The sequence below is a fragment of the Copadichromis virginalis genome, linkage group LG18 (genome assembly GCF_057382275.1).
Source record: "Copadichromis virginalis isolate Kocher_CV1m ecotype Utaka linkage group LG18, C_Virginalis_male_GT1.1, whole genome shotgun sequence".
Taxonomy (NCBI): domain Eukaryota; kingdom Metazoa; phylum Chordata; class Actinopteri; order Cichliformes; family Cichlidae; genus Copadichromis; species Copadichromis virginalis.
This window is the reverse complement of record NC_140635.1, coordinates 4,570,673-4,594,863: the sequence shown is the minus strand read 5'-3', so window position 1 is coordinate 4,594,863 and position 24,191 is coordinate 4,570,673. Positions and strand designations below refer to the sequence as shown.

Here is a 24,191-nt window from a genome sequence, read left to right as displayed (position 1 = left end):
TACAGACGTTCCTTCCAACCTGATTATTTTTCATTTCCATTTCCGCAGGCTTAGGTGTACTCTCCACAACTTGCATAGTGGTGGCAAAGCTTGTTCCTTTATTTCCAGGTCTGCCTTGATACTTGGCTTTACTCATTCCTTTTGTTGGTAAAGAAAGCGGAGAATCTTGAATATTACCGAATACAGGATCAGTTAATATTCTTATTTGCTTCTCCAAAAAGTCTGCAATATCCATAAATTTGGCTCTTCTTTTATGCCTTTCTTGCAGGTCACAAACATGGCTTCTCCATTTGTCCCTAAATTTATACGGCAATTTTTTAATAATGTTCACCATATTAGAAGGCATGTCCAAATCGCTCAGATGCTGCACCTCCTCCATTGCATTACAGCATCCCCTGAGGAACAAACTGTAGTTCTGAAGAGCTTTTACTTCCTCTGTTTTAATTGATGGCCATGAAAGTGCCTTGTCCAGATATGCAGCTGCGACCTTCTGTTCATCGCCATAGTGCTCCTTTAACAGTGATTTTGCTTTGCGATAACCACGATCTGAGTTCATTTGTTGACAGCTTCTCACCAATTCCTTTGCATGGCCTCTTGTGTACTGTTCCAAAAAATATAAACGATCGCTGTTATTCTTCGTATTGCACTCAACTGCATTCTCAAATGCTTTAACAAATGAATAATATTGAAGTGGATCTCCATCAAAATGAGGTATTTCTCTCTTTGGTAAAGAAAAGAGGCTTTGTTGTTGGATTAAGAGTGTTGTTATTTCATTTTGTTTAGTCATTACTCCAATAACATCATTTTGTGGTTCCGGTTCCACCATACCATTTGTATAACAGTCATTTTATTTTATTTATTGTGGACTTCAGGAAGCACACAGCTCCACTCCCCCCCATCATCCTGTCTGACACCCCCATCACCTCTGTGGACTCGTTCCGCTTCCTGGGTACCACCATCACCCAGGACCGGAAGTGGGAGCCCACCATCACTTCCGTCATCAAGAAAGCCCAGCAGAGGATGTACTTCCTGAGGCAGCTGAAGAAATTCAACCTGCCAACACGGACGATGATGCAATCCTACACTGCAATCATTGAGTCCATCCTCACCTCCTCCATCACTGTGTGGTACGCTGGAGCCACTATCAGGGACAAACAGAGACTGCAGCGTGTTGTGCGCTCTGCTGAGAAGGTGATTGGCTGCAGACTCCCATCTCTGCAGGACCTGTACACCTCCAGGACACTGCAGCGTGCAGCTCGGATCTCAGCTGACCCTTCTCACCCTGGACACAGTCTGTTTGACCTGCTCCCCTCAGGCAGGAGGCTCCGGTCCATTCGCACCAGAACCTCTCGCCATAAGAACAGTTTGTTCCCCTCTGCTGTCGGACACATGAACAATAACCGTATGACTGTTCCCACCACTAACACATGACCCTATGCTGTGTTCACTGCATCATTCCATGTTTGGCACTGATCACCACCTGCACTCATGTATATATCTATCTACTTAGCACTTTTAATTCTTATTTTATATTTTTATGACAGTATGTTTGCACTGAAGCACCGCAGCAATTTCCTAATGTTGTAAACCTGCTCAACATTTGGCAATAAACCCTTTCTGATTTCTGATTTTGTCCATTTGCATCAGATGGGTTTGAAGGAATAACTGAATATTGTCGAGGATGCTTATTTTGAGAAGATTCAGTCAGCACAGCTTGTTGCATGACACATTCCTGGGTTTTATCTTTTCTCCGGTTTTGAGTTTCAGCATTAGTCAATGAATTTTGTTTTGCAGAAATGTGAGGTATAAATTCTAATGCATCAACATTAAGGGTTTGTTTAGATCTTTCATGGGAAATGTATGAATTCATTCCATCTGAAACTTTTAAAGATCCTTTTTTGCTTGTTATACTTTGAGCTTTAAGGACATTTATTGTAGCCATTTTTTCAGCAATTTCAGTGTCCAATTTTAGCCTTTCCTTTCTTTTACGAAGACGTTCCTCCTCTTCTTCCAGTACATGTTTCTCATCCAATAATTTCTGCTTTATCATTAAAGCTGCCAACTCTGCCTCAGCTTTCATATGAACAGATGAAGTTGAAGATTTTGATGAAGAAGTTTTGTGGCTTTCAACATTTGAAACACTATCACTTGGCTTGATATCATCCTCCACTTCTGTCTCAGTATTTGATGTAACATTGTTTTCCAATAAATTGATTTGCTTTGGACAAACAGCAGAATTTTGTTCTCTTTGATTTATCCAGTTCTGAATTTCATTTAAAAACACATTGGTGTATTTCATGATACTTGAAAACCATTCCTCTTGTTTTATTACTTCTTCCTCTGGCACCAAAGACAACACCTCAACATGTGAACTTGAAGCCTTTTCACACAGTGCCTTTAAATCCACCAAATACTGCTTAATTTGAGAAAGATTTTCATTGTGTTGCAGGAACGCTTTCATTTTTTGTATTAGTCCTTTCATTTTATTAACATATATTTTGCATTCATTTTGTGATTTTTCGATTTTATTCAACAATGCCTTTCCAGTCATTTTTCTTTCTCTCTTTCCCCCAAAATCATTAAAGGAACAATCATCACCACCTGTTTGACTCATGATTTTCCCGTTTGTTTGTTCGATTTTTTATTTATTTATTTTAATCTTCAGTGATTATCCATTAAAACATATCCACTGGAAGCCACAATAGACTTTGACCATAAAATCCTTTCAACGTAACGGCACTTTAATTGTCCATTTGAACGTCATCCAAGCAGCATAATTAATAAGACGCAGCGCAGTCATCAATCCAAGAGCGCAGCCAAAAACGTTGCACATTTAACCAACATTCATTCCATTCAGTGTCTCCTCTTGAAACATCTCAGCGCTAATGCAATGTCGCTTCCTTTTCCACAACCAGACATGCACAGGTATTCTTACCTGCGCTCCTCAGAATTGCGTCAGGTGTGTCGGTGCTGCTGGGCTCACTCATTCAGATGCGCTGCACTTACTTGTGGCTTTCAGGTTCCTTGATCTGATTCCTTTGATCCTGCTTGCGGCTGGCTTCTCCAGAATGCCGTTTTTTGTTGACTAAAGATATAGCGACTTCCACAGTCGCTACAGGCCGGGGATGGAGCCTGCCTATTTGCCTGACGCGCTGTCAAAGTTACGCAATAATGCGAGAGATGGAATTGTTTGCTCGTTTAATTAAAGTGCTTTGAGAGTTTACAGAGTAGTATCATCGGCTCCTGATTCAAACTCTTACAACATCACAGGCTCTAATATAACGAAGCGAAACATGTAGTGCAGCGGTCAACAAAAACTACGGCTACCCAGCCCTCCTCTCTGTCAAAATCAAAACCCGTGAATGACAGAGTGACAACGCCCATTTATGTCACCGCTAGCACCCACGTGACTCCCATAACAACCAAACAAATAAAAACCCAGTGATCATCAAAATTCAATACATTCAATTATGGCTCCTACAAATATAAAAGTCTTCTACTTTATGATGGAAATGTTCTTTCTGGCTCAAAATGACATCATTTATCTGAATCTGTAGAAGAAGAAACAATCTCGGAAAGTCACTTTACTCTGTGTCTCACTGGATGTTCAAAGTTTTTAACAAAAGAGAAAAAGAGAAGCATTCTTTGATTTTAGTCTGTTAGCCCACAAGCTGAGTTTTTATCAGAGTCCTGCATGAGTCAGTGTTATTTCACTGACACCATCACAGTTTTACACACCTGTTCTGTATGACTTTGTCTCAGGTTTGCGGTGATATCCAGCACTCTGAGCTGATGGCAGATCTGGTCAGTCCACAGTAGCTTCAACCACTAAATTATCTCTAACACATCACCAAACCAAAGTCTTCCTGCTAAGAGTACATCAAAGGTGAAAAGCGAGCCTAGAATGTCATCATTTCTGCTCTCCTCTTTCTTCTTCTTCTTCTTCTGGACCGCACACATCTGTCGCTGCCCTACTCAGGTCGATCTAATGAAAATCAGCCAGAAATAATAATCAGAAATCCAAATGTAGAATTTGTAGAACAAATGACTGACCAGTGATTAGTGTTTTACAGTGATTACGACAGAAAGCCTGTTTCTGCCACTGCTGCCAAGCATTTGCTCTTTTCAGCTTGTTCAATTGTGGAGGTTTTTACATTCTTTACCTTACAATATAAAGCACCTTGAGGCAACTGTTGTTTTTTGGCACTATATATAAATATAAATGAATTGAACTGGTAGCAACTTTATGAATGAGAAAATGAAAACAAGTGTCAGTCAGCTGGTTCATGTCCAGCAGGTGGGGAGGAATCAGTGAGTCTGTTACTCCAGTTACTTACTGAGAGGTAAAGTTAAAGAAAACGAGTTTCCTTCATCGCACTAAACCTGCCCACTAAACATGACCCTGAATGAACCCATATGTAAAGGACTGTAGGTTTTAAGCAGGCTCACGTAATGGCAACACAATAGATGAGGAAAGTGGGGGAACTCTGACGACATCTAGTGGACATCTTGAAGATGACGGGTCTGAACAGAGAGCAATGCAGGTCTGTGGAGAAGATTGCAGCACACTGTGAAATATGAACTATGAATAATATCTACATCTGTAATGATGTAATCAAAATAGGCTCCATGTAGTTTAAGTTCTGTTACTGTACTTATGAAGCAAACTGCACACACAGAGTTGGCAAACATTGAGTTTACTTGCATTTAGGCAAAATGATATAAACACTTATCATGAGCCAATATAGCACATTTAACTGCTTTTATTTAGCAGGGATTACACAATACACAAAATAAGTCACAAAAAATTTTAATCAAATCTTGCAACATGTTGCTAAGAATAACCAGGACAACCAGGTCAAAGCCATACTGAAGTATAACCTTCATTAACATAAATCACAAAGAAAACATATTTAAATAAAAATTGTATACTTGTCTTGAACTTTTTTAAATCTTTAGTCCTGTGTATCAAAACTTATTTATTGGCTGATAAAAAGGAATCACATCATGGTTGTTACAAGGAACAAGTGATGAAAAACTCATTTTCATGTTTGTTTTCTTCTATACTGAAGAAGAAATACAAGTTTCTGTGGTAAATATTAAAAGAGCATCCATGTTCAATAAATATTTGTGTCACCTTTAAAGACCAATAAAAAAAATATCAAGCTTAGAGAAACATAAAGTCAGGGCTGGAACAAACAACATAGAGTGCCCTTCACTGCTGTGGACAGGAAATGTACCGTGACTTGGAGCATGAGGTCATTTTCTACCTCGGGTGCTGCAGTGATTTGGTTTGTCACTCAGGTGGATCCTTAGATGAAAATTCAGTCCTGATTTCCAACTGAATCTTTCCCCACAGGAGCTACAAATATATGGTTTCTCACCTGTGTGGATCCTTCTGTGACTTTTCATAGTCGACAAGTCTCTAAACTCTTTCCTACAGACGTTGCAAGAATACGCTTTCTCACCGGTGTGGATTCTCAAATGAGTTTCTAGTCCTGATTTCTTACCAAATCTTTTCCCACATGTGCTACAGAAATACGGCTTCTCGCCTGTGTGGATTCTCACTTGTGTGAACTCTCATGTGTCTCGTCAGGTTGGATTTACACTGAAAAGTTTTTCCACAAGTGTCACAGCTTACAGATTTTTTACTTGTATCAGTTTCACTCCGAGACTTATCTGTTCGGTTTTTGTGACGTCTCCTTTTCTTCAGCTCCGCATTTCTAGTTGATCCCGAGTCCACATGCTGGTTTTCTTCCTGTTCCTCAAGCTCTGGTTCAGGAAAGTTAAGAGCAAGGAGCTGGTCATCGTTTGGTTCTGATTCACTGAGGTCACTTTCCTCAAAACTAGAAGTCACCATAAAACTATTGATCTCCTGCTTCAGTACAATCTCCTCCAGCTCCTGACTGGTGCAGAGTTCCTCCTGTTCCTCTTTAATCTGTGGAGGATCTGGGTCCTCCTGGTCCAGACTTGAGTTCCTCTCCTGCTGATTGGCGACAAACTCCTCCTCCTTACAGGCAGTTTGCTGGTGGAGGTCTAAACGAACAATAAAAAAAATGTAATTATAGAAAAACACTTCTGAGAAGATAAAGTTTTAGTTAAAGTCTGTAATGAGGGCATGTTGCTCACATTTGCAGGTGAAATTAAAAGTGTGTAAAAATGAAGTTATTTGTGCACTCTGATGCAAATGAGAACTTGAGTTCTGACATTTTTCAGCAACATTAAGAGTAAAAAAAACCTTTCAAACAAAAAAGAACTCACTTATTACTGACTGACTGATGATCTATTTTGGAGTTGATCTCGAAACTGATCTACATCTTGATATTTTTCAAAATAATCTTCACTATTGGGGGTGGCTGTAGCTCAGGCGGTAGAGCAGATCATCTACTGATCGGTTCGATTCCCGGCTTCACCTAGTCTGCATTTCAAATATCCTTGGGCAAGATACTAACTCCAAGTTGCCTCAAGTTGCTCTTTGATCTGTGGAATGTGTGTCTGAATGTTGGTAGAAAGCACTAAGAAAAATGTGCTTGTGCGAATGGGAGTGAGTGGGTGAATGCACAAGTTTTGTAAAGCGCTTTGAGTGCTCAAGATTGAGTAGAAAAGCGCTATATAAGAACCAGTCCATTTAAAACTCCCTGTCATGTTTTCACGAATACACATTAAATAGATCTGACTGATACAAACTGTAGGTTTAATATTAATGTTAACACTTCAGAAAAGCGATTACAGTTTTACCGCTGGTCTGTAAATCTTTCTCAGGTTTCCAGATGTTATGCAGCTGTCTGAGCCGCTCTTCCCCGCTCCAGACGACGATGCCTTCATCCTCGTGTTTCACTACAAGCTGTTCTCCCTCTTGACTGATGCAGAGTTCCTCCTGTTCCTCTTTGATCTGTGGGGGATCTGTGTCCTCCTGGTCCAGATTGAAGTTCCTCTCCTGCTTCCAGACCTGCTGGCCAGCCAGATCTTCCTCCTCCTTACACTTCATGTTGATGTGGGACTTGAGGAACAAAGTAAAAAGAAAAAGATTAGACAGGTAAAGGTGCAGCCTCAGTCAGCAGGGCTGTACACTGTGAGCATGTTGCTCACATATGTGAGAGAGGTTTGTACAAATGTTTCAGAAGCACCATGTGACTCCCTCTCTTTGTTGGAAAGTCTTATTAATTCACTTTATAACTATTACTTTGAAGATAAATTTCTACCATCACAAAAATATTATGACCTCTTTAAAAACAAACAACGGCAACTACATGACTTAAATTCCATGTTTAGATGAAGGTAATGGTCAATGCCTTTTGACAGGGGAAAAACCTCCACACAGAAGAATCTTACTTGGCTGAATCATAAATTATTCACCATGATTAAAACTGCAGATGAGCAATAATCTGCATTTTATTTTAGCCAAAGAGGAATGTTTCTGTTTGTCTGTGATCTGACTTTTTCTGCTGGGTCCAAATTTCATTTTATCCTGTGTAAGTTTGTTTCTCTTCCTGTTAACTAGCAAAGTCAAAATCACCTTGATTCATTTAACTTTAATTCAATTATAAATGTAATCATTTTATTGAACAATTAATTTCATTTCAATGAAAAACAATTACTTAAAAGAAAGAGATTAAGTTGGAGAGAGACATGTGGCCATCTTTTAGTGAGTTAGACCCTGATTAAGGGCTATTTTTAAAAGTAAAGCCCATCTCTCAAAGTCCCTGCCGGCCTGCCTCCACCTCGGGAAGTCTGTGGGTGCAGACGGAGGTGAGGAGCACCACAGGCGGCAGAGAACTGTCTGTAGCCCCGGAGTGAGGCGTCGTGAACCGAAGCAGACAGCGAACTGTGGCACAGTGCAGAAAACCGAAGCTTTCCCTCCCTGTTTGGTTTTGATGTGTCTCATGAAAGTCTATTGTTAAAAGTTGACCTTTAAAAAAAACGGACGCACTTGTTTGATTAGCTGCTCTCTGATTTTAGCCTGTTAGCTTACAGACTGAGCTCAGATCGTTCCTGTGTTAGTTCATTGAGAACATCACAGTTTTACATACCTGCTGCGTGACTTCATCTCGGGTCTCCGGCTGATATACAGCAGTCTGAGCCAGTGGCGGATCTCATCATCCTGGACGACTGTTTTTAATGTTTTTAACCACGGAGATTTCTTCTGCATCATCAGTCTCTCATTGTTAAACTCTCCCAGAAACTGAAGACAGTTGTGCCATTTCCGCGCTTCTTCTTCTTCTATTGAGTAGACGGCAGACTACACATGTCCAAGGGTAATACTGTCCTCCTCAGGCCATTGGCATCAAGTCAAAGCCTTAAAGTCTGGTACTTTGCGCATGGTCATTTTTTACGAACAGCAGAATCACAAGACAAAGCGTGCCAATGTTTATACTTTTCACTGTGACTGCCAAATAGATGAAAAAGTAGATGTTAAAAAACAACTTATAGTTTTGTCATTGGGCTGGTAGAAAGCTATGAGTTTCTGTCCCTTTGTCTGACCTTAGAGACTTATTTTAAAAGGAAACATTACAATCCTTTAAAGCAAGTATTTTCACATCTGTTCCCCCCTCTGTACTTAGCTTTTTTGTTGTCATGTCAGTAATTGTCCAGTTGATGGCTCCCTTGGATCACAAGCCTGTCTCATGAGTCCAAGTGAATATATTCTTAATAAACAGCTTTGAAGAATTTGTGACCAACTTTGTTTAATTCGGAACATCATCATCATGAGTCAAACTCACTCTTGGATCTACAAAATATTTAACAAAAACAAACATCACTGAATCATAAGGTATTTGCTCCAACTCTTAGTCCAGAAACACATGAGTGAACTAGATCAGCTGCTCCTCCAGTTCAGCTGTGGATTTATATCATTATTTATATTTGTAAAGTGGATATGCAGTTTTTCAGTACTAATATAAGCATTTTATATCATTGCTTTATTGACAGATGTTTGGTGTTCAAGGTCAGGCATCAGTTTGAAAAAAACAAACAAACACACTGAGTTGAACTTGAACTTCCTACTGACAAAAACTAAAATTGGTGCAAAAATAACCAGAAACATATAAGAAGCATCCTGGAGGTGCTGCAGACAAGATAGGACCAATAACATGTCAACAGGAAATCCTTTTTACTAATTTGTTTATTTCTTTTTAGATTTTTACTCTCCATTTTAAGCCATGATGTTTGCTGATACTGTGTTCCTACTGTTTGTTCTCATTAATAGTTCTGTTTTTAACATTCTGTGCTGAAGCTGGAGGAAATGTTTCTACAGTGTCAGATGATACAGCTCCAAACTAAATAAGTGACTAACTAACGATGCTTTAATACACTTTACTATAAATTATGATATAGTGCACTTTCTTAAAATTTCTTATTGCTCTGTAATTAATTGTTTTCTTTATAAATGTACAAATGAGAATAAAATCTGTGTGATAAAGGAAGGTCTGTAGACTTCTCTGTTAAGATCAGTGAAGAGAAACAACAACATACAAATACCTAAGAAAAATATTCAGTAAACATTTAGAAGATAGAGAAGTTTATGTTGTCATGTGGAGAAATTTTTCAAATAAAAATATCCATAAGCATTGATAGTCTCCATGGCTGAACAGACACAGGAAAGAGCTCCACCTATAAAACGTAAAAACATCAAGACAACATGTTGAAGATGTCGAGGTACTGCCCATAATGTTTGACTGACATCTGATTTATGTGCAGCACATAAATACCACAATAATGATGGAGAGAAACTAAAAGGGAACTAAAATACAGATTTAAACTTACAACAATATGAAAGACTTCAGTCTATTTCACTTTAATCAACTCAGCAGTGGCTCCATAGTAAAGCCTCAGTCCAGCATAACAGTAAAACATCAGTCCAGCATAGAGCGGCTGAGTGAATGTGGTCTGGACTCTGTGGAGGAGAGTCATGGTTTCAGAGACGCTGTAGAAGGACAAAATACCTGCTCTGTGATCCAGGTACACTCCTACTCTGGAGGAACGAGGACCTGAGACACGAGTTTGGATGTTGTTGTACCAAAATGTAAAACTGTTGTTGTTACAATTTAATGACCAAGATTTGTCATTACGTCCAAATTCAGATTCACCTCCTTTTCTGCTGATATTCTTGTATGCGACTGCTACATAAACTCCCCCTCTCCACTCCACCTCCCAGTAACAACGTCCAGTCAGACTCTCTCTACTCAGGACCTGATACCATCCAGTGAATCTGTCTGGATGATCAGAATAAGACTGTTGTTGATTCATTAATGTTGCTTTTCTGTTCCCCTCTGATAATAACAGCCATGTGTTTGCTGTGTTTGGATCCAGTGTGATTTCACGTGAATATTTTAAGAATCCAGCTCTGGTCTTTGGCTCTGGTTGTGACAGTAAAACATCCACTTCAGTGACTGTCAGTGAGATGTTTGTCCATTCCTCTCTCAGAATGTCCTGTAGTTTATCTCTGACCTCTGACACAGCTGCTGTCACATCCTCAAAGTAGCTCAGAGGACGGATATTGATGCTGGATGAGTCTGTAGACTCACTGAGTGCTGACAGTGAGGGGTAGTTGTGTAGAAACTGGATGTGATCCTCTGTGTGTGAGAGCTGCTTCAGCTCAGCATCTTTCCTCTTCAGCTCAGTGATCTCCTGCTCCAGCTTCTCCTGAAGCTCTTTGACTCGACTCACTTCAGTTTCCTGCTGGGATCTGATCTGCTGCTTCACATCAGAGCTTCTTTTCTGGATGAGATGGATCAGCTCAGTGAAGATCTTCTCACTGTGCTCCACTGTTTGATCAGCAGACTGATTGATGGCCTCCACCTCCTGTTGAAGCAGCTTCACATCTTTCTCTCTGTCCTGGATTCTCTGCTGGATGTTTTGTCGACTCACCTCCAGCTCTCTCTGCCTCTCAGTCCTTTCTGCTGCAGCTGAGACTGTGTCGTGGCCTTTATGTTCATCCACAGAGCAGAGATAACAGATACTCTGCTGATCAGTACGGCAGAACATCTTCATCACCTCATCATGACGAGAGCAGATGTTCTCCTGGAGCTTCTTGGAGGGCTCCACCAGCTTGTGTTTCTTGAATGTAGGTGAATCATAATGAGTCTGAAGGTGTTTCTCACAGTAAGATGCCAGACAGAATAAACAGGACTTGAAGGCTTTCATTTTTCTTCCAGTGCAGACATCACAGGCCACATCTTCAGGTCCAGCATAGCAGTGATCAGCAGGAGCAGCTTGGAGTCCAGTCTTCTTCAGCTGCTCCACTAAAACTGCTAACATGGTGTTTTTCACCAGGACAGGCCTCGCTGTGAAAGTCTGTCTGCACTGAGGGCAGCTGTAGATTTTCTTCTTTTCCTCTTCATCCCAGAAGCTTTCAATACACTTCATGCAGTAGCTGTGTCCACAGAGAAGAGCCACCGGATTCTTCAGTAGATCCAAACAGATCGAACAAGAGAAGGTTTCTCGGTCCAGCTGAACACTTTTCTGCGCCATTTCACCCAACAGTGTCAGTGACTGTGTGAGTTTCACTTCCTCAGAACTGAAACTGCTCTGATCTAAACAACATAGGTTTCTGTAGCGAATGGGATCTGTCAGCTCTTATACGTCACCACATGTTGGTTGCACCCATCTTCAAACTGCAGATCAGAAGGGGAGGGAACAAGGGAACATGTGGACAGAGAGGAGGTGCTGAGTTAGAGAGCAGGAAGAGGGAGGGTTATCAGACACTAATTCAATCCTGGAACATGTGAGCCTGTGAGTTTTTCATTTAAAAATAGCACTGCTCAGCCTTTAAAGTTGTTAAATAACCTTAACATTTAAAAGACAATCTTTTTATGTAAATTAGTTTAAATTATCATTTTAGTCATTACAGGATATCAAATACTGCAGCTGAACTAAGAAATTGTTGTAGAAAAAAGCAATAAAAGGTCGTTCCCCCTCTGTCCCCTCCTGGTCACCTGTGCCTCAATTTTATGAGATGAGATGGATCAGCTCAGTGAAGATCTTCTCACTGTGCTCACTGTTTTATCAGCAGACTGATTTTATTCCACAACCTAGACATCCACATTACTCACACTCTCATAACACATACATATAGGGCCTTGGGATCGGGCATGTTATACGGTGTCCAGAGGACGGTCTTTGTATTCAACCTCACCTCTGGCGCTGGTGCCTATGGAGCGCCAGGACTGCCATAATGAATTAATTAAATACACCATTAAATAATGAATTAAATGTGGCAATAATTAATTAAAATTGGAATTAATTAATTAAATAAATAGTTATGACACATGTAATTAATTAATTATTGACACGTTTAATTAATTATTTATGTATTTCACATTTTAATTAATTATTCATCCATCCATCCATCCATCCATTCGCTTCCGCTTATCCTTTTCAGGGTCGCGGGGGGCGCTGGAGCCTATCCCAGCTGTCATAGGGCGAGAGGCGGGGTACACCCTGGACAGGTCGCCAGTCTGTCGCAGGGCCAACACACATTTAATTAATTAATTATTGACACATTTAATTAATTATTTAATGATATATTTATTTATTTCATTTTGGCAGTCCTGACGCCTGGCTCTCATCTTGAAATAATTTTATCTGTCAGCCTCACCCATCAAACTCAGGGGGCGGGGTTAACGCTGATCAAGTCAAAACCATTGCTTAGGCCTGGTGGCCATTGTTTCTAGCACACAACAACCGGCATGTGGAAGCTAACAGAACTGAACTTTGAAAAACCCTGTTTGTGTGTCCCCAAATACCGTTTTAATATTTTTTTAGCCGAGAATGTAGTGGTTTAATCTTCATGTGTCTGGTCGGTTTGTCAAGATACAGCCTCTTTGCAAAAGTGCTTCGATGATTTCGGAGACGTCTGCCCAGTCTCACGGCAAAGCGTGGGATAGACCCGCTCGCCTCGCAAGCAATCCCACCGACAAAGCGCAGGCCCCGGTACACAGCTGTAGTAACCCCCGCTGACTTCTTTTACTGAGGTTATATTTATCGGTGTTTTATTTCCTGATGTTCTTATGTGTCCTACGTGTTTCAGTCGCCAATTCTGAATTATAACTAACATTAAAAACATGTTTAAGGAGGAGAGAGAGCAAATAAATCTGTTTAACATCTGATCTTTGGGTTTTTGTTCAGTAATCAGCGTGACCTGTGTATAAACGCATAAAAGAGATAACGTTGGTGTTTCTGTCATGTAGTAACTGCTGGCTTTAACTGTACAAAGGTTGTTCGACACTATGAAACACATACAGACTTCATGATGTTCGGCTAATATTTTTATTGTGAATATTAATCATGAGGGTAAACGGCCCTGTACACCACGGAGCGAGGTCAGCATATCCACGATATGCAGAGTTTCCCAGCTGACTAACTGCCAACTATTCCAGAGACGTGAAAATATACAGCATAAAGAAAAGTGTAAGAGACCCAGCAGCAGATTAGAATAACAGTTATACATTTAATAAATCACCAAATGAATCCAAGAAACGAGCAAACCTGTTCCGACAATTTGAGTTTGTGTTCCCTCAGCTGCAGACTCGCTGCTGTTTAAATGTTTGAAAAGGAAGATTAGATATAAACAAACGTCAAACGTAGACTCATTCTGCCTTCACATTTGATATGAGGCCACACAGTAAAAAACTGTCAATTTTACACTTAGAGAGTTGATTTTAACTCTGTTTCAGATAACATTTGGTCCCACTCAAAATTAGGGTAAAATTTACTCTATGGCCAGTGTTAACTTTTTAGTGTTAATTCTACTCAGTTTAGTGTCAAAATTAACAACAAAATGTGTAAAAATATTTAACACTGAGGGTTATTCACACTGTTTAGAGTAATATGATTTCACTTTATAGAGTTATTTTTAGTCCAAGTTCACTCTAATGTGTAATAATATTTCATTTTCATTATTTTTTCATATTTATCATATGATGCTATATTTCTAAATGGCTGTGATCTATCCTATATTATGAAAATAACTACAAACATACAGGTTACAGTAACAGCATTTATTAGCATAACAAACTCTTACAAATGACAGTAAGTAATGACAGTTGTCATTCACTCCATACGACAATTGTATGTCAAAAGGCCTGGGATAATGCAGGCTGTCAACATGAAAGACAACTAAATCTTGCTTTGTCCTGGTCAACTCATAAGCATGGAAATGTTCTTGAAAGGCTACTGTACATAATGGCAAAATGAGAAGTACCAGTTTCTCATGTATTATCAGAACTGACTCAATCTGGTAAAACACAGGCATTTCAGACACTACTTTGCCACAAATAACCAAATGCGGGCGGTAAACAATACCATTCTGTTTAGCCCAGTTCACTTTCATAACTTGAACTCTATTGGGCAGTTGCATTGCTATTGCAATTCCAGAACCTCCTTTTACCATATCTAAAGACACCATTTTTCCTGGACCAATGTCTAACCGACTAAAGGTTGTTGAAGATTGCCAAATGTATGCCATATAATTCTGGTGTTTTTTTGGCCAGCGTTTTGGTGATATTTTTGAATGATTTGAGCAGTTTCTTGAAAAAATTGTGCTTACCTTCATAGCGCATGCACCAACTATGAAGTACAGGCCCTATTTTTTGGATGCAGCGAGGATAATGGATAAGAAAATGGTGCTTTGGTAAAAGTTTTTTCTGGGGATACAACATCTTGAACAGTTTGTGGTGTTCCACAATCAAATGTTTTAAATATACACACATACCTTGAGATAACATAGGAGAAAATACAATGTTAACTATCTGTAGTAATAAAAGTAGTAGGCCCCGATGTTGGTCAGTAGAGGTTACCAAATCTCCAAACATGAGGGGAACATTCCTCAGTAAGCACCATGTCTGAATAGCATTCAGTCCCAGATCATTAGACTCTCCACCTAAATTCACAGCTACTGGCCTATTGTTTTTCTCCATGAATCCATAATCAAAACTTTGTATTCTCAAATTCACTTCTCCCAATGTAAGATGTTGTTCTTTTAAATACAAAAACAATAACTTCAGTTTGTACTGGGCCACTCCTTCCAAAACATCATGCATCACATCAACTGAGAAGTTCTCAGTTGTGTGAAAATATGTCAGTGAATTCAATAAGCATGAACTCTTTACACCAAAAACATAAGGAAGCAATGGATTATTAGACATTTCCTGACAGTGAGCAGTGTGGTTGTCTTTGGTGCGCAACACTATTTTGGGGGAATCTTCAGAGAATTCTGTTTGAAAGTCATCTTTATCAGCTAAACAAAACCTGCAACAGTACCTTGCACTGAAAGACTCCACCAGACCAAACAAGCTATGTAAGCCTAAATTATCACCAGTGACCTGTACCACACTACCACGAACATAACCACCGAATAGTGGAATCTCAATACCATCGCTCTCTAACACTTTAATGTCTCGAACAATAGGAACAAGAATTTCACTAAAACCATAACGTTTCAGATCTTGTGCATGAAATAAGGCACAAAGGTGTATGTTGGCCAAAAAAGAATTCCATTTGGGAGAGAAGTTTCTTAAGGTAAAATATACTGCACCCAACTTGTGAATACCTCGCTTGGAACCAAGAGGATTTGCAACCTCAAAGTCATCATAGAACATTTGGATCTGAACTGTGTGCTTTTCTGTTGAAAAAAAGAGGGCGTGTCTTCAATAGAGATCCATCACAAATATCTCTGCGTCTTGAATCACAAGTGTCTGATTTTTTCAACATTTCTCCAACATGCTGACTCTTAAATATTGATTCCAATGTTGATAAAACTGGAACATACATGAATTTATCTTGAACAACTGCCTGATCATATGTTCCAGTCTTTTTATTTCGCCTTGTGTCAAATCTTGAGCCAATTACACATTCAACTGGTTCTACAGTTTCCCACTTGTCTGATAAATATTTTGACCTCTTGTACTCAGAATTAAGAACTGAGAAAGGATTCTCTAACTCATCAAAACATGCTTCAACTTTCTTGCACATTTCTGTTTCTCTTTCATTACTAAATACATGCTTAATGACTGTTTCTTTAGCATGTTGTTGGATATCTTGAACAATCTCTTCCATGGAATTCACTACAGAATTCACTACACTTTGGCCTACACCTGCTGCCTTTAGATCAGAAATAACAGCTGCACAACTATTTACAAGGTCTGCTGAAGATAATTCCGACTCAGCCTCTAAATCAGGGGTGTCAAACTCAAATACACAGTGGGCCAAAATTCAAAACTTCCTCTAGATATAAGAATGAATCTTTTTTTATGGACTCAAACAAGTTTTGCTGAAAACCTGAATATGGAACAAGCAAAGCTTAATACTAAACAATATATATATATTAACTGTATAATACCAGTAGGCCAGCTCTAATAGTAATTTGGTATGGCTTCGCGGGCCAAATGTAATCAGGCTGCGGGCCAAATCTGGCCCACGGGCCAGAGTTTGACACCTATGCTCTAAATGTTCAGGCACCACATCAACATTAGCAGTAGTACTTGTGTCCGTAACACTTTGAACTGGTGAAAAATCTAGTTCTGCAGAATCAAATGAACTGCTTACGTGGCATTTGTTCAGGTGCTTTCTAAAGCCAGAAAAACTACTAAAAGAACGTGAGCATCCCACTTGGCCACATTTGAGATATAGTGTCCTCCCAGTACAGAGACCATGAATTACCTTAAGGTGTTTTACAAGGCTGTTTGGTCTACCATGATCACTTTTGCAAAGAAAGCACTTCATTATTTTGATCTCAATGGATACTAACGCACCATTCTTGCTCGCAACTCTGGGAGTTTCCTTTGTTTCCCCAACATCAATGTTGTAAATGGTTGTTTGCAGAAAAGTGAAAAAGTTGGTCAGGGATGAACTGTATGACGTATCAAAGACATAATGGGCCTTAAAGAGTTCATCAAGGGCTCCTACTGAACCTGTTGCTTTACATGGAAGTGCATGCTTGTCAATCACAATGAAGAAGGTGTGGATGCTGCTTCTTGTGGGTCCCTGAGCAAGAAGGTAGGGCTGACTGCTTCGGGTGATGTTGTCTAGATGCTGCTGTACACTGGTTCCAGCCTACAACAACACATTAAACAGCAGTATTTAGTGACTATCCCATTAGATTAGATCACCTTACTGTACATTACAATGGCGGTGATGGAATATATATTTTAAATAACATACCTTTAGGAATTTGATGAGGTTATCGACAGCTTGAGATGCAGACATCTTTCCTGGTCTCTTTCACCCTTGTGCAGATGGCGGTAGCAGATGTAGCAGCAGCAAGATAGCAGACATGTCACTGTCCCAGCCTACAGACGAATAAACAAAGAATTACTCCAAAAATACATTCGATAGACAGAATTGCCTATATAACCAACAATGGCAAATAAAAACAGTCAGTCATACCATTCTCAACTTCAGTAGCTGACTCAGCATTGCACATCAACTCCAAGAGCTCCGAGGTGGGTACAAGTCCATGACTTTCCTTTACAATCTTTGATTTGAGATCGATGGGCCACCTCTCCAAGAATTTGTTGGCAGTGACCTCATCAAACAGGAGTCTGAAATCTTGTTCTATCTATAATGCAAAAATAGAAGATAAGAGGTGTAATGAGTGAAATTGCAAGCTGCATGGAATATTTCAGTGATTCAACAAATGAAGATGTCTTACCAGTCCTGGTGTGTCCAGAAACCGCGGGAAGACTATGAAGACATCTGCTGCATTCTTATCATCGCTGACCATTGAATGCCGATAAATGAAGGTAGCTTTCATCTTTTCACGGATAGTGTCTTCATCAGCAGAGTGTCTCAAAAGAGCAATAGCTGCTTTTACATCCTCATCTGATAACACTGTCTCAGTGGTGAGTGGTCTGGATCGACCACGGCCTGGCCCGCCAACTTAAGAAAAAACAATTTGATTGACTCCTGCCTACAAATTAGATCAGAATCATTTAAATCACAAGTGAACTTACTTTTAGGAGATTTGGAAAGTGAGACACTTCTTTCCTCTGCAGCTTTTCTTTGAATTGTCTTCAACCGCCACGCAAGGTATCCTGAACCGCTCTCTGGATCATAGTAATGTTCTTATGTAATTAAATACAAGCAGAATGTTATCAACATTTCTGAGGGCAACTATGTGTTTAATGTTGCAAAGTCCCCTTTACTTACATATCCATGTTGTGAATATGGGTCTTCCAGATATGGAAACAGAGCAACAATCCCCTGCGCATACATCACTCTTACACTTTTAGGGGGAGATGTCCTAATGTATAAATTCAGTGATGACCGTCACTCAATTGGCATTGAACATCACAATTAAAAATAATACAATACTAAAAATGTTTCTTTATAGACTACATTTATGATTCTTACCCATGTGCTTCTGTCATCTCAGCAGCAAGTATGTTTATCATCTGTCTTCTAGTTGCATCTGTCAGAGATTTGGTTTTTGCATACTCTTGTATGATGTGTTCACCACCAGGCTTTGTTGTTAGGATTTTTTCAATCAACTTAAATAGACATAAAATATGAAGTCAGAAATTTTTTAAACCTTGAGAAAAACTGGAAAACGATTACATAAAAACACTTCACATCAAACATGCAAATTAGACTAACAATGTTCACTACCCACAGCTTTTGCCTCATAGTTTATATGGCATGGCCTTTTAGGTTGTCTTCCTTCAGTGGTTGCTGCTTCTTCAGGAGGTTCACACATTGTGAAGTTTAGAATGATTGTATCATCCGATGGAGAAGATGATGATGACAGAGATACACCTGTGCATTAAGGAACATGACCAAAGCAGAAGCATTAAATTTAACTGTTAATGCTTCAATCTCAACCTTTAAATTTCATATAAACATATACGTATGTGAGTGATTACCAAGTTCTTCATTGCTCAGCATGACTCGGAAGGTTACAGGTGACCCCTTCACTATTTCTTCAAACACCTCTGCGTCTACTTCTGTGTCAGACTGGTCAAACACCTTCATATCTAGCTGTCTGCCTTCTGGTATGTTAAATTTTAGGCACACTGAAGTAAGGTAAGAGAAAAGAAATGTTACAGAAATTGTTAAAAAAAAAAAAAAAGGCCATGCATTTTCTTATCAAATGGTAGAGTAAGGCTATGTCTTCACAAAATATTGATGAGATGAAGCTTAAGAATATAGGTAATTCTCATTCATTGTTGAAGTAGAAACAATTATCAACTTAGGTAGTTGACTTAGAATATAATTAAGCTTGTTTATTGACCAGGTAAACGTTGTTATCTTGTTTTATCCTGATATTCTAACCTTCTTTCATGAAAGCATCAAATGTCAGGGCCCTATTTCAGGAAGCCGGTTTAGAAAACTCAGAGTGAAAAACGATACTCAGGGTTGAGTAACCCCGAACTGTCCAACTCGGAATATTCGGTTTCAGAAAGGCTGATAACAATCAGTTCAATCAACGCGGAGTTGCTTTAACCCCAAGTCAAGCGCGCGCACGAGGATACATAAAGCCCTGATTAGTGGAGCACAGATTAAGCGAGTCACCATGGAGACGGAGGGAAAGAAGGCGCGGTCAATGTATTTTACAGCGCTTGAGGCCGAAATTCTGATGGCAGCATATGCCGATAACATGCAAATTTTGCGGAAAAAAAGTAACACAGCCTCAGCTGCAAAACAAAGGGAGCATGCATGGCAAAACATAGCCGACAGAGTCAATGCGTGAGTGTTACTTTAAACATTGATCTAGGGATTTCCACCCATTTAACACGTTATTTTATTTTATTTTTTATTTTATACATTTTATTTTGTGACGTGATGTGAGCGCAGGTGCAACCCAACAGGCCCCAAACGTTCCTGGCAGCAAGTAAAAATGAAATATAAAAATATAGTCCAAACAGGTAAGGTGTAATTGTATTATGAGCCATAGTGCTTGGTCTGTTTGTCCCATGTAAATCAATTGCAGTTAGAGGCTACATTAATTTTCCTTCTGTAAGCACTTATTGAAATTATCTGAGCACATTACAAGTACATATTTGCTTACTCTGTATGCTCAAATGTGACCCCGTTATAGCCAACAGAAAAAAAGCGGAGGCCCGAAAAACAGGTGGGGGTCCTCCACCACCACCACTCACAGAGGCTGAGCAGTTGGCCCTCAGCCAAAACAGTGGGCGCCCTGTGGCTGAAGGCATCTCTGCGGGGACATCCTCTGAGTCAATAACCCCGCAAGACACAAGTGCCTACATAAGAGGTAAATTCAAAATAATACATGATGTGCATACATCCTTTCTTCACAGTCACCTTTGCAGTGCTACTCATTCATTTGATAAACTCTTTACCATAATGAATTATTTTGTAGTGAAGTTATTTTCCTACTGATTTTGCCTTCCCTCAGTCTTGGCTGTCTTTGAGAGCATAATGACAATGAAGTGTAAGGTGATTGGTATATGTTTGTTAATTGCCATTTGGTCCCTTGTAAGTTATAAGTGACCTGTATAAACCTCATATTCTATCAGTTGATGGTGATGGTGTACTGCATCTGGTGCAGCCTCCTGTTGAGCCAGACCAACATGCAGTTATGAGTACTCTTAATACTCCACAGATTATATGAGTTTACAGTAGAACAGCAATGTTGTTAATTTCTTTACTACAGGAAAATAATGAAGAAACATTGACAGCTGTTACAGAGGAGGAAGCAACAGAGACACTTTATGAGGTTTACATCTTACAATGGAAAATATAACAATTGAATAAAATGTGGTACTATAATAAAACCATGGACTTTCTATGTCTCTAACAGAGTGATGATGGAAATGAAGAGGAAGAGGGTCCAGCCACGTCTCCAACAAACCTTTCCTCAGTAAGATGTTCAGCACTGATTTACAACCAACCTAAGTAGGCATGTACTATGAATGTCAATGCTATTTTCTGTGTTTCAATAGCTCCCTGTAAAGCAGCTGTACAAGACCCATTTGATCAAGAAAATAAAAAAATGTGACTTGGAAATGGAACACTTCAAGCAGCAGATCCAAAAGACCAAGATTGAGATTTTACTGCTAGAACATCAGTTAAGGGTGGGTGAAGTGGTCAGAGATGGACGAATTATTTCAGTGTTATATACTTATACATAATAATATACTTATTAATACTTTGTGTACAGGAAATACAGGCGACCAATAAAGCCAGTTGAACAAAAAATCTGTTTATTCTTCTTTCAACATGTTGAGATGATGGGTCAAAGGAAATGATTGTGACATATGGTGTCTCTGACTGCTCTTCCATCTTGTATGTCCGTGGGAGGGTCAGGATGTTCATGGTTTGGATCACTGCTGATGTTTGGTTCAGAAGGACAGTGTTCTCCTCTAATTGTGGCAATGTTGTGAAGAATCACACATGCCACAATAATGTCACATGCCCTTTCTGGGGTGACTCTGAGTCTTTGAAGGCACTGGAACCGGGCCTTAAGCATTCCGATAGTCATTTCAACTCTGGCTCTTGTCCTGCAATGAGCCAGATTATATTGCTGCTGTGGGCCCGGTTCAGGGTCAGGGTAAGGGGTAAGCAAATAGGGTAAACATGGATACCCCCTATCACCAAGCAAGTAGCCAGTGAACTCTCCTAAGACAGAAGGATACACTTCAGTTCAAATGTCCCTGTAGCAATTGGTCTTTATATATTTTAAAGTATTTTCAACTCACCATGTCCAAATTTTGTGCTCAGTGTACATTCACGAAAGATTCGTGAGTCATGAACAGAGCCTGGCCACTTGGCTTCCACATTTGTCATAATGTTGGCAGCATCACATATGATCTTCACAGTGCAGAGAACACAAATTAGCATCCATTACTATAATGAAATAATTTGTTAGTTTGAAATGCTACAGGGAACTATGTACCTGTACATTAATGCTGTGGAAAGACTTCCTGTTCACATAGTCTCCTTCATTTACTGAAGGAGCAATGATTGGAATGTGAGTGCCATCTATACAGCCAATCACGCCTGGGAACCCTGAAAATAAATGTAAAATTTAAGTAGTAGTTCAAGTATCACCACATCATGAATTGAGTTTTGTTCATCCTGATACCTGCAATTTTGTGGAATCCCTCTTTGATAAATCTTGTGGGTCTATGACCGGGGAACACCACAGACGAGTACAGGAGACGTTTCAGTGCAACTGTAACATTCCTGACTGCCCGACAGACGGTAGTCTTGGAAACGTGCTCAGCGTCACCAATATTATACAGAAAGCTCCCGTTTGCAAAAAAACGAAGTGCAATATGTACAGAACTGAGAGGATGTCCGCGATGTGTCACATGAGCAATATTAGGCCTGAGGATGTTATTCAAATGAATTATAGATTGTGCTGAAAAACGGTAACGTTCACACAGAAAATCATCAGGAAATGATCAAATGTCCAAACGCGCTCTAATCACTCTCTCCCGGCGGAGAGCTCTGCGGAGAATTTGGGCTTCAACATCTACTGGCTCTTCGAGGTAGGGGCACGCCATGTCCGACACTTCCTACTGTCAGGTTTCCGACAAAGAGGCGGAGACAGTCAGGGTTAGTTGTGGTAAACCTGCTAGGGGGCAGGTTAGCTTCACGGAGTGTGTCGTCATAGTGACTCACTCAGGATTCATCTGAACTCGCTTTGTGAAACCGAAAACCCAGAGTTTTCGTTAACTCAGGGTATACTTACTCAGAGTTTGCACTAAACCGGCTTTCTGAAATAGGGCCCAGGTCAGACAGCCTAACATACTTCTGCTCCCCACCAAACAAAACACGCAGCAACATATTCTGTTCACAAAACAAAAGAGAAAAAAATAATAAAGGAAAGAGTTTAAAACTGTGGATGTACTTTAGAGCTTTAGTTTTTATACAAAATAGAAGCAGTTAAAAGTCAATATTACTTAACAGCTACAGCATGAAGAAATAAGTAACAGATTAACTGCTAATAAAGATCCTTTATCAACCAGTGTTACTGCAAATGGACCAAGTGTGACTAACATCTAATATTGTTTAATAACTTTAGTCTACTTATCAAGTATTGGTCGCTCTTACTGCAATTCGCTTTATTTCTGTGAACAATTACTGTATATTAACATATCATTAACATTGCTGTCAATTAATTTATATAAAATAATCTGAATTAATTCTAAATTAGTGTAAGCCTTTGGCATTTGCTTAAAAGAATATAAATCAGTAGAGTAAACTTTATTGTAATGTTACCCACTTTTTCTGATAGTTCCTTCGAAGCTAATTAGCGATTATTAGCTTACTAATAAACGGTAATTTAGTTGCTAAAACTATCCCATTAGACATGTGACAATAATATTATCTAAGCTGCACTTAGAAGAAATACATAGTTAACATGTTTTAGGTTAATCTTAACTCAGTGAGAATATAACGAACATTTGAACTTTTAGCAATGGTTAGCATGTAGCTACTCGACAATATCATTAAACCTATGGGTAAATGCTGCTAACTCGACATCAATGTAACTATAAAGAGCTATTTAGTTTAAAAATACTTACTAAACAATGTTACCAGTATGGGAATGTTAACTTAACTTACCTGACTGTGGTAGCTCTCAGACCGCACACGCCTGCGGACTGGTACTAATCAACACTGTGTGGAGTTATGTCTTCACTCCGTGTCTACAGAACTTTACACTGACTTTTAACTCTGACGTTAGAGCTGGTTTACTCCTCACAGAGTTGTATATACTCTCTCTAGGTTAAAATAGGTTTACACTGAAATATTGACACTCCATTTTTTACTGTGCAGCACGTATAGTGGCTGTGTCCTGTTTTAAGATCATACATGTAAAATTGTTGTCTGACCTCTGTCTGCATGCAGGTAAACTGAGGGTCTGTTGAGCTGATCGCTGGTTTCGTGAGAAAAATGTCAGCTCGTTCTTTATGTTACAGAAGCACAGAGACACAAGACCAGGCGGAAAGAGACGATCGTTCGGTGAAAATGAGAATCTGCGAATGCAACATGTGGAACACGGAGAGTGGAATTTGTAAACAAACCGGTTAACGTAACCCCCTCGGTGCACTCTGCATGCTAACTGTTAGCAGAGCTAGTGAAATCTCTGAAAACATCTGAGCACTTTTGCAAACATGTTCTATGTTGACAACCTGACCAGACATGTGAAGATTACGGCGCGACATTCGCAGCTAAAACACTGTTAAAAGTGTAGTTGGTGACAGAAAAACGGGATATTTTAAAAC

General features: G+C 39.5%; 2 protein-coding genes and 1 pseudogene across 2 annotated transcripts; all 3 read right to left on the bottom strand.

Moving 5' to 3' along the window:
* Positions 1-5,461: 5,461 nt before the first annotated feature.
* LOC146687005 (uncharacterized) lies at positions 5,462-8,526 on the bottom strand. The gene is made up of 3 exons (XM_085438004.1): positions 8,031-8,526; positions 6,739-7,000; positions 5,462-6,036 (listed from the first exon to the last, which is right to left on the bottom strand). Exons 2-3 carry the CDS (start codon positions 6,986-6,988, stop codon positions 5,531-5,533), a joined length of 756 nt encoding a protein of 251 aa, XP_085294130.1. The 5' UTR covers positions 6,989-7,000; positions 8,031-8,526; the 3' UTR covers positions 5,462-5,530.
* A 373-nt stretch (positions 8,527-8,899) lies between these two features.
* On the bottom strand, positions 8,900-12,105 carry LOC146687004 (tripartite motif-containing protein 16-like). The gene has a single exon (XM_085437947.1). It carries the CDS (start codon positions 11,467-11,469, stop codon positions 9,784-9,786), a length of 1,686 nt encoding a protein of 561 aa, XP_085294073.1. The 5' UTR covers positions 11,470-12,105; the 3' UTR covers positions 8,900-9,783.
* Positions 12,106-16,226: 4,121 nt separating this feature from the next.
* Positions 16,227-23,511, bottom strand: LOC146687003 (uncharacterized; annotated as a pseudogene).
* Between the last annotated feature and the right edge of the window lie 680 nt (positions 23,512-24,191).

What these genes read in the sequence shown, in the direction of transcription:
- LOC146687004 (XM_085437947.1), bottom strand. Translation starts at nt 11,469, where the DNA reads ATGGCGCAGAAAAGTGTTCAGCTGGACCGAGAAACCTTCTCTTGTTCG.
- LOC146687005 (XM_085438004.1), bottom strand. Translation starts at nt 6,988, where the DNA reads ATGAAGTGTAAGGAGGAGGAAGATCTGGCTGGCCAGCAGGTCTGGAAG. An exon ending in GAAAGATTTACAGACCAGCG is followed by an intron (nt 6,037 to 6,738) that starts GTAAAACTGTAA and finishes TTGTTCGTTTAG; the next exon opens with ACCTCCACCAGCAAACTGCC.